We start from the raw sequence: 16,128 nt of genomic DNA on the forward strand, positions 1-16,128 counted from the left end.
TTAGAGGACCTAAGGGCTTTCTTTAACTTCATAAGGGGAAAAAGCATGTATGCTCTTTCCCTGAGAGCTCAATCCCCAGTTTGCTATTTTACATTTCATGGTTTGCTCTCTATTTTTAAGGTGAAGGACATTTTGTCAGATTTAAATAGGATGTGAATCTGGTAAAATACAGTTGTATCCAGATTTGTACTAGAAATCCAATGATAAAATTTGCAGAAAACTTTCAAATCTAAATCAATGGTCTAGTGATTAGTACACTATACTGTATATCAATATTCTATGCTATATCGATTAGTAAATAGTGAGTCCAAGAATGGCTTTAATGATATACCTAATAGGTAACCAGACTACATATGAATTAGCTGGAGATACTGTTAAAATGCAGCTTTGGTACGTCTGGGGTCAGGCACCTTCCAAGTTTGTTTCTCCTATGTCCTCTCCATCACCCATGAATCTAGTCCCCCCACCTTTTTTTTTAAGAGAGAGGGAGAGGGAGGGAAGGAGGGAGGGAGGGAGAGAGACAGAATCTTAAGCAGTGCTTAAGCCTGACACGCACCTTTATCCCACAATCCTGGGATCATGACCTGAGCTGAAATCAAGAGTTGGGACACACAACCTTCTTAGCCACCTAGGCACCCCCATAAATCTAGTCCTTAAAGCTATGGCTATTAATTCTAGTCTGAGAAATACATTTTTAGTGCCCATAAGTTAAAAGCAGTAGATAGTGACTTGCTGTGACATGTTAGAGGACGACTTCGGTTGTCGTTCAGATGTGATTAGGGCATCACCATTTAGATCACTGACTGCCATTTATCTGCACATGAAAGAAACCAGCTAGAAGAGCTTTGTAAAAGTTTTTAGTAAATATTTCCATCAATTTATTTTCTGTATTCCTTAAAAACAAATTCACAAGTTTAACACTATGCTTTAAAATACTGTACACCAAAAGAAAGCCAATTCTCATTCATGCTGCAAGTTGGTCTATGTTCTCTTTACTTCTGTTTGCCAGATGATCTTCAATAATTTCTGCAAAGAGATTCCTCTTCAACAGATTATATGCAAGAGGTAAAAGCTGGCCAGCAACTTTGTGAAAATACTGAAAAAGAAAAGAACATAACATTAAGCAGAGACTATAGCAGATGCCCTAGTAAGTAGCAAAAACATACACTGCAAAAGCTCTTGTTTCAGACAGCACACTCTACCATAATTTTAGCTACATTCTATAATTGATTAGGAACAGTGAAATGACACAGGACTTAGCTTTCTGTCCGAGAGGCAATCTTGTAGTTCTAAAAGACGGGACATCTTGAAGAAAATTCAGAAGAAAACAAATTTATAACTTTCCTTATTTCTTTATAACTTTCCTTATTTCCTTCATGGTTTATCATCCTTTTTACTTGCCCCAAACTATATGCTCAAATGCTTTTCCCTGCTCTAGTGTATCCTGACCAGTTAAGATTTTAAATCATTATTTTGCTTAGTTGATACTATAAGAATAGGTATGCTGTTTTTAAGGCACACTTCCTGTCATTTATCTTCAAACTAACTCTCCCCCACACACCACGGAACCCTGCTCCATCTCTTAAGTCACTGCCTTAGGTTTACCAAGTGACCTGACTATGGCTACTACATATACACATACTGGAAGAGAAACTGGCACTGCTTTTGTTAAATGAACATTTAGCACTTACTCTATGCTAAGTACTGTGCCAAGCCTGTTCACATGCCGCAGTTCTCACAACCATTTTCAATTATGGTGATTCATGTTTTTGGCAGGCCTGGCATTATTAGGATTGGCCAACGACTATTATTCTGGCTGTTAAACATTTTATTTTTACTAATAACCATATGTAAGGTAGGCAGAGAAATGCAGTAATACGGTTAGAGCAGAGTTCTCAAAATAGACTCCCTGGCCCAGTGGATCAGCTTGACCTGGTAACTAGTCAGAAGTCCAAATTCAAAAGATTCCTCCAATAACTCAATCAAAACTGGCGGGGGTGGGGGGGCAGTATGCCCATTCTGTGTTTAAAGAGACCCTCCAGGTGGTTGTGATGCGTGAAGTTACAGAGCTGCTGGTTTAGTCTTGGTCCTGACAGTCTACAGAACACAAGATGGTTTACCTCTTGTTGTGTGGTAGGTTGCTAGGTGACATGGCAGCGTAAATGAGAAAGGTCCGTGCATGTGTGCAGACATTTATTGCTAAGGGACACAGGTACGACAGTGTTGGAAAAACTGCCCAGTCTTACACAGCTACTAGGTGGGGAAGATGTGAACAGTTTAGCCCCAGAAACATGTTCCAGCCTCTACACCTCTAGGCAACTACAGTGAATAAGCACTGTGTTAACTGTTAAGTAGGTCTTTCCTATTAAGCAAAGTTCATGATTTAAAAAAACTCCTGTTTTAAATAATTTCATCTAAAGCCTATTTTAAAAAACAGTGGCTCCCCTGCTGACCACAAGGGATAGGCTTCGAGACCCCAAGTGGATGCCTAAAACTCTGAACCCTATATATACTATGTTTTCCCATAAATTAGGCACAGTAAGAGATTATTAACAGGAAAAATAAAATAGCTTCTATTAGAGTATATGGTTATAATTCTATATGAATGTGGTGGCTTTCAAAATACTGTACTAGCCCTTCTTATGATGAGGTGACATGATAAAATGCCTACGTAACACGATGCATGAGGTGAATGATGTAGGCATTGTGATACAGTGTTAGGCTACTACTGCCCTTCTGCCAGTATCTCAGAAGAAGGATCATCTGCTTCTGGTCCACAGTTGACCGTGGGTAACTGAAACCGCCGAAAGTGAAACCAGGAACTAGGTGGGGTGGGGGTGGGGAGGCTACTGTGCTATCTATTCTTCATCTAGGAATTCGAGCATAAGAACAAGTATCCCTCACCACAATGGAAAACAAAAGGAGCCCCAGGAAAGGTGTGTGTACATACCCACACACATACCCAACTAAAGGGCATATATATACCCATAGTACATCTAATAAGTAAATTCACTTAAATGTAAACCTGAAGGCAAATAACCTTGGTTATCCACCTTTGGCAGAATACAAGGTGCCTTTCAAATGTTTGTAGACATCTGTTTATCACAAAATTCATTCTGATACACAAGCTGAATTTACACCCTACCCATGTGCATGCTCTAGTACGCCTGTATGTGGGGCGGGGGGTGGGGAGGGAAGGAAGGACGGTTGGGAGGGGGAGATTTTACTCACATGTGAGCCATAACAAAAGAGATCCATTCCCAGCTCAAGCCCCATACCATAATCACATTCATCGTTAGCAAACTGCACAAAAGTCATCATTTCCTGAATGGGAGCAAAAGCTTTTAGTCTGTCCTCATCACTTGGTGCCTCAACAATTGTCTTGCAAATTTTCTTGAGGTTGGCTGTAAGAAACCAAGGATATAAAAAGATGATCTACACCCATCATCAAAGATAAAAAGATACTAAATTGGGTTTTTCCTAATCAATTTCTGTACAGCAGATGCCTTTGGGTGGCATATAATTTAGAATGGCAATTTTATGAGTTCTCTTAAGATAAAAATGGCCTAACAAAAAGGATTTTTTATTAGCAGATTGAGACTATTTTACCATGGTCTAGTTGCGACCATGATTTTACATAAGCTTTCAAAGATTTTCAGTAGCTTAGTCCACAGATCAGCAAACTGTGGACAAACCTGACCCACCCTCTGTTTTTAACTGCTCTCACACTAAGAATCTTTTCCCATTTTAACTTGTTGGAGAAAAACAAAATATATGGCACATACAGAGAGACCCTATGTGTCCACCTCTGGGCTAGTCCATATTAGGAATTGGATTAAAACAAACAAAAAAATCAAAACAGACCATAGAGTTTATTCCTTTATGTCCTGTCCAACCGGTTCTACTAAAATCATACATACATACATACATACATACATAGAAAAAGACAACAATATTAGAAATCCTTGCCAAGGGGCGCATAGGTGGCTCAATCTGTTAAGCATCTGACTCTTGCTTCTCTGGCTCAGGTCATGATCTCACAGTTCCTAGGTTTGAGCCCCATGCTGGGCTCAGCATGGACAGCTCAGAGCCCACCTGGGATTTTTTTCTCTCTCCTCTCTCTGCCCCTCTTCCACATGAGCACACACACTCTCTCTCTCTCAAAATAAANCGGGCTCAGCATGGACAGCTCAGAGCCCACCTAGGATTTTTTCTCTCTCCTCTCTCTGCCCCTCTTCCACATGAGCACACACACTCTCTCTCTCTCAAAATAAACTTTTATCAAAGTGTGGCCAAAGCAAAAGTGTTATCTGAGATAAGAACATAGATAAATGTTAGAAATTTTCTCTTGGGGCACCTGGGTGGCTCAGTCGGTTGGGCGTCCGACTTCGGCTCAAGTCATGGTCTCATGGTTCATGGGTTCGAGCCCTGCGTCAGACTCTGTGCTGACAGCCAGCTCAGAGTCTGGAGCCTGTTTCGGATTCTGTATCTCCCTCTCTCTCTCTCTGCCCTCCCCTGCTCATACTGTCTCTCTCTCAGGGAAAAAAAAAATGTTCTCTTAATAGCCAGTGGTTTAACATTTTGTGGGGGGCTTTCAACATTTTTTTTCACCACTTTCTGGATGCCAATGTGCAGATCTCAGGATGCATATGAGAAGGAAGGTACTAAACAATATATAATTAACTTCCTTCTTGACAGATTATACCTTCTGACAAACTACTTCCATGAGAATAATCTAATAATGAAAATAATGGGTATTATTTAAACAAACCAACAAAAACACATTTCTCAACCAAGTGGCTCCTATACTGGGGGTTGAGGAAAATTTGTTAGAACATGAACAGTCATGTTATACATATAAGGCACAATTTTCTATTTGTACTAACTATAAATGTAAGATTATCAAGAGTAGTAAGTACTAGGGCTTCTAACCTCTGAATAGGAGTCTATTTGATTCAGTCACACCAACTATACAGAACGGATGCTGTATATGAGGTCACAAAATGTATTCTGTTCCTTTTCCCACCTTTGATAGATGCATATCACACTGACCAAATTACACATCACCTATGTTCCTGGCTATAAATAGGTGATATATTTATTGGTTTGAAGCATTTAAAAAGATTTATATAAACTTCATAAGCTTTCTTTTCTTGAGAAAAAATCATTTCAAGGAAACAGATCCAGGTCTCCATCAAAAACTTTCTTAAGGATGGAAAATAAGGGATTTGTTCCTGTGCCCATGGAAGATGTAACTAACTGAGACCTTAGAATCTCACCACAGTGCTCCAAGCAGCCACTACAACTCAGAGTTGGCATGAAGTGAAGACCTTCATATTTAAACTTTATCACTTTCTGATGTCTTCTACTTTCACTTCAGGCAAGTCATACATGGACTATAAAAGAATAAGCAATTTATAACAATTACTAACCTATCAAAATACAAAAGAACAGAGATGAAAACATTCAGCTCACCACCAGTGTGAAGAAAAATATGTTCTTCCACCAATAAAAACTTCCTCAAAAATTCACTTAACAGAAGCCCAAACTTAATACCTAAGTGAAGTCTTAATGACTCAAAAATGTCTCAAATGTTACTATTCAAAACAATTGATTTAGGAGCTTCAATACTTATTTTATCCTTTTATTACCACCACTGGAATACTTAAGCCAAGCCATAGTGATTGTGTCAGAGTAAAAGTTAGGCAACGGGTTAAGCAGTTATTCTTTAATAATTTTTAAAATAAAAATTTTTGAGAGGGAGAGAGTGTGTGTGCGCACGCGAGCCGGAGAAGAGCAGAGAGAATTGTAAGCAGGCTCCACACCCACAGCAGAGCTCAGTGCAGAGCTCGATCCCACCACTGTGAGATGGTGACCTGAGCTGAAACCAAGGGTTGGATGCCTAACTGGCGGAACCAGCCAGGTGCCCCTAGCTAAGTAATTATTCTTTAGTTACCAGCAAACACTCTACAGTCAGAAAGACCCAAGTTTGAAATCCAGTTTCCACCTGAAAATGGAAATAAGACCTACTTTAAAGAGTAGAGTGAGGATTACTATATATATATCAACTGATACAGTCTATGATATTTATGTATTGCTCAATCAATGGTTATCTTATTTGCCAGGTTAGAATGTTATGTTTAAGCAGTTTCAAAAGGCAAACTGTTTGGAACAGACTACACTGTGATTTGTTGAACACTGCCACACATTAACAGATGCCAGTCAACTATACTTCCTGCCAAATAGTTTTCTATGCAAAGGCAAGATGATATTAGGTCTCTAAAAAAAAAAAAGAGAAGGAAAAAATTATACATTAGGTCCCTAATTTTATGCCTTGCTGCACTTCTCGATCAAAAATCATTAAACTACAGAAGGATCTAATGTCTAAAATGTTAGAAAAAAGTAGAGATAAATAAAAATGATCTTGGCCATAAAAACAGAGAACCACCACCAGGGGTGGGTAATAAGGTTTACTCCAGGGTACTACAATTTAATACTTAGCACCCCTGAAGTTTTAGTGACTCCTGTTATCTATGAAAAAACATTCTCAGCCTTTCCCAAACAAGACCATAATTCTGCTTTTTAGCTGCAAATGCACAAGCACACAGGTAGGCAGAAGGTTAGAGTATAAGCAGAAGACTGAACAGTAAGTAGGTAGAGCCTATACGCCTTCCCCATTACAGACGGATCACCTCTGACTTCAGGGAGGATAGGGACAGATTAGCCTGTCCAACAAATAAAACGTGGGCTACCTATGTAATTAAAATTTTTCTAGTATCTGTATTAAAGAAATATGTGAAACTAATGTTAAGATATTTAGCCTATTATATCCAAATAGCAGTAGCATTTCAACATACAATCATTGCAAAAATTTTGTTTCTGTTTTTAAAGTTAAATGAATTAAAATCAAGCAAAATTACAATCTAGCTCTTCAACTGCACTAGCCACATACGAAGCGTTCTGTAGCCATGTGTGGCCAGTGCCTATCATATTTATTATACAGCTCAGGCATATTCATTTTCCCCATGGAATTCTTCTTAAGTGGTGGGGGCATGGCAAAAATAATTACAAACGAATAGTCAAGTAGTCGTGATGACATTCTAATCTTGGCCAGAGACTCTGCATAACAAAGTTTGAGAATAGTTGCTTTAGAAAACTGATTAAAAATGCAAATATCCAGGTCCCCAGCCCAGAGACTAACAACCAAGGTGGTTAGTTCTGTTCTGGGAAATGGATGACCAGTATTGTATGTGTTGGGCAGGAGTACTTGGTTCTTCCTTGAGCAAGTGCTAATTTTGTTTTCACTCTAAATATTATCCCTCTTAGAATAAGGGAATGCCAAAAGGGCCACTCAAAGTAAGGGAATGGAGGAGAGGAGAAAGAGTTGCTTTTTTCCTCTTCTTTTTTCAAAATAGCAATTACTAGATTTTGTATATAAACAGTCCATTTTCAAAGAGTTTTTATACTTATAACAAAGGAGTCAAGGATCTTGGGCTTCTGAAAGCTAAACAGCCTTATACACAGATGAAAAATTTTTCACAAAGGACTAAACAACTGTTCGCTATTTCAATAAATTTTTAAAAAACTGACAATAATGTCAAGTGTTCTGAAATAGTTCAGAAAAAGAAATCCAAGCAATAGGTTAAAATTCTTTAAATTCTCAAAGTTAACTACCATATTTTGAGCCCTATTACAAGCACTATGCTAATAAGCACCTCACATACTCTACACTCCAAACATCCCTATACATGAATGGTATTCACCATTATTAACCATTTTATAGATGAAAAAGACAAAGTTTCGTGAGGATAAATAATTTGCTTAAGGTGACACAGCTTTACCCAGTTTTAATTCAGGCCTGACACTGAAACCTGAGCTTATCTTTATCCCTAAGGTCTAGTGACTGTCCCACAAAAGGCAAGCATACTTATTTCTCAATGGAAGGAAAACCTTCTGCATAAGTTTACATAAAAAATACATTACCATCTGTTTCAGGGAGTTCTCTGTACCCAACATCATTTTTATCTACTGGGACAACCAAGCCTGCACCATGAAAGGTCTTTGTCACGACCTAAATTAAAAAATAAATAAAATCGATTGGTAAACAGACAAAATAGACATGGTACATAGATAAAAACAATAAACTCTCCAAAATAAATGCAGACACACCAACCCTCAACACTTTTAAAAAAATTTTTGTAATTTTTTAAAATTTTTTGAGAGAGAACACAAGCGAGGTAGGGGCAGAGAAAGAGGGAGACACAGAATCCAAAGCAGGCTCCAGGCTCTGAGCTGTCAGCACAGAGCCCGATGTGGGGCTTGAACCCATGAACCATGAGATCACAGCCTGAGCTGAAGTCAGACACTTAACCAACTGAGTGAGACACCCTGGTGCCCCAAACCCTCAATACTTCTGTCAAAATGTTAACACTGAATGACATTTTATTTCAGTAAATTTGGAGTCCACAGCAAAGTTTCTTCAACATTAGCTAAAAGTCAAATCCATGAAGAAATGACAGAACAGTGAAACTGCCTTTTACTAACTGTGGCATCCACACAGAAGTCTGCAGCCTGATTTGATAAGGAGGAATGCCAAACGCATCTTATCAGAAGAGGCAAGCCAGAATATTAAGTTTCCTCTTAGGTCAATGTATTTTCTAGGTAGGAAGCATAAGAAACTGAGCCTAAGATGACAAGGAATAGTGTTTGTTAGCAGGAAAATGCGTTGGAACAGAATTCCTCTTGTCCATCTTGCTAAGTTCAGGTTCCCCATTTTTACCTGGAAAATTCAGGGTTTTGCAAACTTCCCCCAAACAGAGGAGTTCCCAGTTTTGTGGTGCCCTTCCCGGAAGCACAATAACATAACTAGTGATCTTTTATTAAGCGGTAATCTTCAAAGACAAGAACAGGCCCAACCACAACCACCACCATAACCCTTCCCGTCTACATTCTTCTTTTTATTCACAACAGTGGCCTTATTAGGTCTTTCCTCAACAAAACCACCACTTCATATATTACACTTATTTGTGCAGGCCAGTGAAAATTCCCGAGACAGAAGAAGGACACCAGCCCAAAACTGGTTCTTCGTTTTAAAGTCTTCTCACCTAAGTCTCTGTATCTTAAAACCTATTTCCCTCAGATGAGCCCACTCTCTTGCACCTGTCATTACCTTTCTTAAGTAACAGAAAGGACAGATTATTCAAAAGAAGCTCTCAGACAACAGCTCACCATTTGGAAAAAACAAAGTCATGGTAATATCTTACTCTTTATACCGAAATAATCTGCAAATGGATTTCAGGATTAAATGTAAAAATAAAACCATAAATCTACTAGAAGACAAATATTTTTAATAATTTTAGAGAAGAAGACTTATTTATAAATTTGACAACATAAAATTTAAAATATCAAGTAAAAATCAAGAACAAAATATAAAAATATATTTTACTGCAATATATATCACAGTAAAAATAAGATTAATGTGGGGTGCCTGGGTGGCTCAATGGTTAAGTGTCCAACTTCAGCTAAGGTCATAATCTCACGGTTAGTGGGTTCGAGCCCTGCATCAGCCTCTGTGCTGACAGCTCAGAGCCTGGAGCCTGCTCTGGATTCCATGTCTCTCTCTCTCTCTGCCTCTCCTCCACTCATGCTCTGTCTCTCTCTCTCTCAAAAATAAATAAACATTAAAAAAATTAATGTTTTTTAATTTTTTTTTTAATGTTTTATTTATTTCTAGGAGAGAGAGAGACAGCGTGAGCAGGGGAGGGTCAGAGAGAGAGGGAGTCACAGACCGAAACAGGCTCCAGGCTCTGAGCTGGCAGTCAGCACAGAGCCCGACGCGGGGCTTGAACCCACGAACTGTGAGATCATGACCTAAGCGAAAGTCGGACGCTTAACCGACTAAGCCACCCAGGCGCCCCAAAAGATTAAGGTTTTTAAACTAGAAAGGAGTCCTAAAAGGAAAACACTAACATCCAAATTAAAATACAGGTAAGAAAATATAAATTCTAACCCTGAAAGAAAAATGGCCAAAGTTCAGGCAGTTCACCAAATAAATACAAATGGCCAGTAGATAAGTGAAAAATATTTAATGTCCTTTATAATCAAAGAAATGCTAACTAAAACAATGACCTATCATTTTATGCTCATGCAAATGGAAAAGGCTAAAAGGGACTGTTAACACACAACAGTGGCAAAGGTATGAGAACAGGCATCCCTACATCGCTATTGGGAATGTATGTACACTAGCTTTACTTGTACAGAGTTAACTTGTTTTGCAAACAAAGAAAATAAAAACTCCACCAAATTTAAAACCAGCAAAGAAAAACCACACACACATACACAGCCACTTTAAACCACTCTGGGCCTAGCAATACTACATCTAGTAATTTTTGAGGCAATAATCAAGTAAGTGTGCAAGGAAAGGTATAATAGTAGGTATATATGGCCAGGTCTGTCCTATTTGTGAAAAGTTTTAAGCAACCTTAACTATGAACATAAGCACAGTGATCTGCAGCCACTCAAATATTTATGAAATGGATCTTCCATTTCGCAATATGAAACGATAATAAATTTTAAGTATAAAAAACCAGGTCATAAAACAGTATTGATAATGAAAGAAAAAGCCAACAGTGATATAGCTACTGGCTTAATCTACTCAAGCTGACACACAAACAAAATCATGGGATGTACAGATTTTCACATTTTTTTACATGATTAACTGCACTAATTATCCATAAAGAGATTATTAGCAAAGCATCAGAATCCCAATTTTATTATGAAGACTAGGATTACAAATTTAGGAAAATCTTGGGCAAGGGTGGGGGATATTCTGAGCCATCAGAATCGGAGGATGGAATGACAGAATGACGTACCTTCATTTTACAGCAACATTAAATCAGTGTTTATTTTAAAAAATGAAATCTAGGTATAAAGGTAAAGTGGCATATGGCCAATCAGTAAGACAGTGTGGAAAGCAAGCAAAATATGAAAGTTGTGAATTTAGGTCTCAGGTCACTCATGATTTTAGATAGAGAATAAAGCCTCTGTAAACCTCAATTTACTGATCTATAACACAGGACGCTAATTCCTTTGCAGATTTGTTGCAGAAGTCAAATGAGGTTACTCATTAGGGCTTTGCATTCCAAAGCACTATAAAGTACCATAAGAATAAAAACAATGATTTCTAGTGTATTATATTGTGCACTATTATGCTAGAATGGATACATTACTCTCATACAAAAGGACAAAGTCACTAACTCAGATATACGAGTGGAATGAATTTTTCAGAACTAGAAAAATATTAAATATTTGACAAAAGAGGACCTTTCCTTTTAATAGACAAGGAATCAAAAGCAAAATCATCAACCTATTGTATTTGGGAGGATAAAATCATGGCTGTCTTTTGAGTTCTTTTTTTCCCTTTATGTTTTCACCAGCTAACGTTGTGGAAAGCAAAAATATATACTAAAAAGAAATCTCAAGGAGAAAGGAGTCACAAAAAACTCCAATCATATCTTATATTTATGGAGAAGAATTAAACAAATCTCCTTTGAAATAAATTACAAGTCATGGTAGAAAAATAAGGCTCTGATGAAAGAATTTATTACCAGTTATTCTGTCCACAAATGTGCAGTATTCAGTCAAGCAAATTAGGAATACATAATTACAAGGCAAGAAATGCTACCATTCCTGGGGCGCCTGAGTGGCTCATTCAGCTAGCACCGGACTCTTGGCTTGGGCTCAGGTCATGATCTCACAGTTTGTGAGTTGAAGCCCCCATCAGTCTCCTCTCTAATAGCACAGAGCCTGCTTGAGATTCTCTCTCTCACCCTCTCTCTCTGCCCCTCCCCAGTTCCCTCTTTCTCAAAATGAATAAACTCAAAAAAATTTAAGTGGCACCTGGATGACTCAGTTGGTTAAGCATCCGACTCTTGATTTCAATTCAGGTCATGATCTTATGGTTTGTTGAGTCTGAGCCTGGCACTGGGCTCTACACGGACAGTGCGGAGTCTGCCTGGGATTTTCTCTCACCCCCCCCCCTCTGCCCCTACCCTGCTTGCTCTCTCAAAATAAATGAACTTAAAAAAATACTACCATTCCTTCTACGCAGTAGGTAGGAGACGCTCCCTATGAAAACTAGGAAGGTAAAATGGCAACATAACATCTTGGAGTAATTTTAAAATACCTCCACTGCAATGACTTTCATTCAAATGTACATTTTTAGAAATTATTTCTGGTCTCTAGGATTAAAGGACGGATTGCTGAGACTTCAATTTAGTGACTGTAACTTATCTGAGTATAGCCCCTACTGTGGAAGTAAGATTTTCAATGACCAATAAATACATTTAACTACTTAACTACCAGTACAATTTATCTAGAAATAACTAGAACTTAACTTGGCCTAGAACTTTCAGATGAACTGACCACAGTAGAAAATGCTGGGAGACAGGGGTGCCCTCATTCCACAGTGATATTCTTCACCAGACATTGTAAGAATAAAATCCTATAGGGGCGCCTGAGTGGCTCAGTCAGTTGAGCGTCAGACTTTGGCTCAGGTCATGGTCTCGCGGTTTGGAGTTTGAGCCTCACATCGGGCTCTGTGCTGACAGCTCAGAGCCTGGAGCCTGCTACGGATTCTGGGTCTCCCTCTCTCTGTGTCTGCCCCTCCCCCACTCACGCTGTCTCTCTCAAAAATAAACAAACATTAAAAAAAAAAAAGAATAAAATCCTATAGAATTCTCATTTACCCCAAAGCAGAATTCTTCTATCTTGTCCATTAACTTACTCTGAAATTTGTTAAGTGAAAAACCAAAAGCTTCCAAAACCCAGAAGTCTTTGCCATTTACAAAACACTCCACTACTCTACAGATGTTAGGAGAGATGAAAAAGCAAACACTGATGGGGTCAGTAAGGAAAAAGAAGACAGAACTGCTTATACACACATTTGCTGCAGATAAGGAACAAATCTTAATACACGTGGTCTCTCAAAAGGGAACTACGTCTGAAGCCCTTAACTAAACCACTCTAAGGCAGACCTTTACAAACGACCCCCCAAAAACACCTTGGACTAAATCAACCACCCTTAGCTATTAAAGAAATGTAAGTAAATACTATGCAAACGCTGCTTTCACTCAACTGTATGAAGTGAGTGGTAAAACAAAATTAAAAGAGTGAGAGGTCCTGGCATGAGCTGGTAACCAGAGCAGTGCTAGCCTATCTCAGGAAAGGACCTATGAGAACCACCCGAGCAAGCCACACTCACGGGCTGTCCTTCTAATGACCCAGACAGGGCAGCCCCGCAGGGAGTCCCTGAGGGGGCATCAAGCTCTTAGGATGGGGCAGGAGCAAGCTCTTAGGATGGGGCAGGAGAAGAGAAGGGCAATGTGCAGGTAGGAAAGAATCAGGAGAGGAAAATCTCTATTAAATAGCAAAACAGTCTGAGACTAACAGATTTAAACCATACTTTCTTATCTCTCTGTTTCATCTTCATGGTTCTCTGTTCCAATGAGTACCCCAGTTGTCTGGCTGCTTCTGTGAGTTGTTCATCTATGTTTTTCAAGAGACTAGTTTTCTTTTTATCTGTTACTTCCTTAAGTTTTTTCATCAGAAATAATCTGAAAAAGAAGTAAAAGCCCTCATTATTATTCAGGCCACTGTACTAAGTATACAGACGTTGGGAAGTTAAGGGAGTATGTTAGAGACATCCAATTCCATGCAACATAAAGCCTGCAGATTACCAACAGTTCTCTCAAAATGCCTAATAGAACTAAGGACTGATGGGTGTGGGGGCGAGTGGGGAGATGGGCATGGAGGGGGGCACTTGTGGGGATGAGCACTGGGTGTTATATGGAAACCAACCTGACAATAAACTATTTGTAAAAAAGAAAAAAAAAATGCCTAATAGATTTCTTCAAATAAGGGGAAAATAATTATTGCTAAAAAGGTACCCATCACAGAAATGGCAAGAATAATTCAAGTTTGCATTTTCTCTATAATAAAGATATAAGACTAGGGCGCCTGGGTGGCTCAGTTGGTTAAGCCGACGTTTATGATTGGCTCAGGTCATGATCTCAGGGTTTGGGAGTTTGAGCCCCACATCACTGCTTGGGATTCTCCCTTTCTCTCTCTCTCCCCTTCCCCTGCTGTGCTCTCTCTCAACAATAATAAACAAATTTTTAAAAAAGATAGAAGAGGTATTTAAAAATCTGAGATTAAAACAAATTTTAGGCCATATTACTTGATAATGACATACAGCGTACTGCTTTGGAGAAGTGTGGTAGGACACAAGAAAATAGTATATGCATACCAAAAAGGCTTTTTTAAAAGGAGCCAGAGGATACTTATAATACTTCGGGTCAGCAGACTTTTTCAAATTGTTATCTACAAATTTGTGTTAAGATAAATTTAGAAAATGTAAAAGGAAATAAAAGCTATTTTACAAGCTTATACAAAAGCACAATCCAAAATAATTTTAAAGTATGTGAATATTATCATACATTAATGCCACTTATGGAAATAATTACAATCTACAGATTTAATGCATTCCCTATCAAAATACCAACAGTATTTTTCACAGAATTAGAACAATGCTAAAATTTATATAGAACCACAAAAGACCACGAAAGAGCCAAAGCAATCTTGAAAAAGAAAAAGCTGGATGTATCACAATTCCAAATTTCAAGTTGTATTACAAAGCTGTAGGGATCAAAACAGTATAGTACTGGCACAAAAACAGACACAAATCAATGGAACAAAAGAGAAATCCCAGAAATAAACCAATTGTGTGGTCAATTATCTTCAACAAAGGAAGCAAGAATATGCATTGGAAAAAAGACAGTCTCCCAACAAATGGTGATGGGAAAACTGGACAGCTACATGAAAATGATACTGGATAATTTTCTTAAACCATACACAAAAATAAATTCAAATCAGCTTAAAGGCCCTAAATGTGAGACCTCAAACCACAAAATTCCTAGAAAACAGCACAGGCAGTAGCTTTTCTGCCATCAGCTAGAACAACAACTTTTTAGAAAGGTCTTCTGAGGACAAGGGGGAACAAAAGCAAAAATGAACTAGTGGAACTACATCAAAATGAAAAGCTTCAGCACAGCAAAGGAAACAACCAACAAAACTAAAAGACAACCTACAAAATAAGAGAAGGTATTTGCAAAGGACATATCCAAAACAGGGTTGGTATCCAAAATACATAAAGAACTTATAAAACTCAACACAGAAAACACAAATAATCCAATTAAAAAATAGGCAGAAGACACGAACAGACCTTTTCCCAAGGAAGGCACAGAGATGACCAACAGACAAATGAAAAGATGCTCAACATCACTCACCATCAGGGAAATACAAACCAAAACTACAAGGAGGGGTGCCTGGCTGGCTCAGTCGAAAGGGCACGTAACTCTTGATCCCAGGGTCTTGAGTCTGAGCCCCACATTGGGTGTAGAGAATACTTAAATAATTTTTAAAAACCTACAATGAGTTATCACTTCACACTGTCAGTCTAAAATACAAGAAACAAGTGTTGGTGAGGATGTGGCTAAACAAAAACTCTTATGCACTGTTGGTGGGAATACAAACTGGTGTGGCCACTGTGGGAAAGAGCATGGAGGTTCCTCAAAAAATTGAAAACAGAATTACCACATGATCCAGTAATTGCACTGCTCGGTATTTACCCAAAGAATTCTTAATTTGAAGGAATATATGCACTCTGTTTATTGCAGCATTATTTATAACAGCCAAATTATGGACCCAGCCAAGTCTCCACTGATAGATGAATAAAGGTGTGTGTGTGTGTGTGTGTGTGTGTGTGTGTAATGTGTATGTATGTATGTATGTATGTGTGAGTGTATATAGCTAGCTATAATGGAATATTATTTGGTCATAAAAAAGAACGAAATTCTGCCATTTATAACAAGGATGGATCTAGACGGTATAATGCTAAGCGAAATAAGCCAGGCAAAGAAAGATAAATATCATATAGTTTCACTCATATGTGGAATTTAAGAATTAAAACAAATGAACAAAGGAGGGTAAAAGCAAGCCAGAAAAAAACCCCAGACTAACTATAAAAAAATAGATGGTCACTGCAGGGAAGGCGTGGCGGGGGGGGGGGGG

At 38.4% G+C, this 16,128-nt stretch overlaps 1 protein-coding gene across 1 annotated transcript in view; it reads right to left on the reverse strand.

The window, feature by feature from the left end:
• Positions 1 to 850: 850 nt before the first annotated feature.
• HPF1 (histone PARylation factor 1) overlaps positions 851 to 16,128 on the reverse strand; it is a gene marked incomplete at its 5' end in the record, with an annotated part of 23,627 nt that continues 8,349 nt past the window's right edge. The window contains 4 exons of the mRNA XM_077772044.1: positions 851 to 1,096; positions 3,232 to 3,404; positions 7,984 to 8,071; positions 13,463 to 13,613. Of these exons, the coding sequence (XP_077628170.1) occupies positions 965 to 1,096; positions 3,232 to 3,404; positions 7,984 to 8,071; positions 13,463 to 13,613 (544 nt within the window). The remainder of the gene's footprint in view (positions 1,097 to 3,231; positions 3,405 to 7,983; positions 8,072 to 13,462; positions 13,614 to 16,128) is intronic.

This window comes from Crocuta crocuta, unplaced genomic scaffold (genome assembly GCF_008692635.1).
Source record: "Crocuta crocuta isolate KB4526 unplaced genomic scaffold, BGI_CrCroc_1.0 scaffold429, whole genome shotgun sequence".
Taxonomy (NCBI): Eukaryota; Metazoa; Chordata; class Mammalia; order Carnivora; family Hyaenidae; genus Crocuta; species Crocuta crocuta.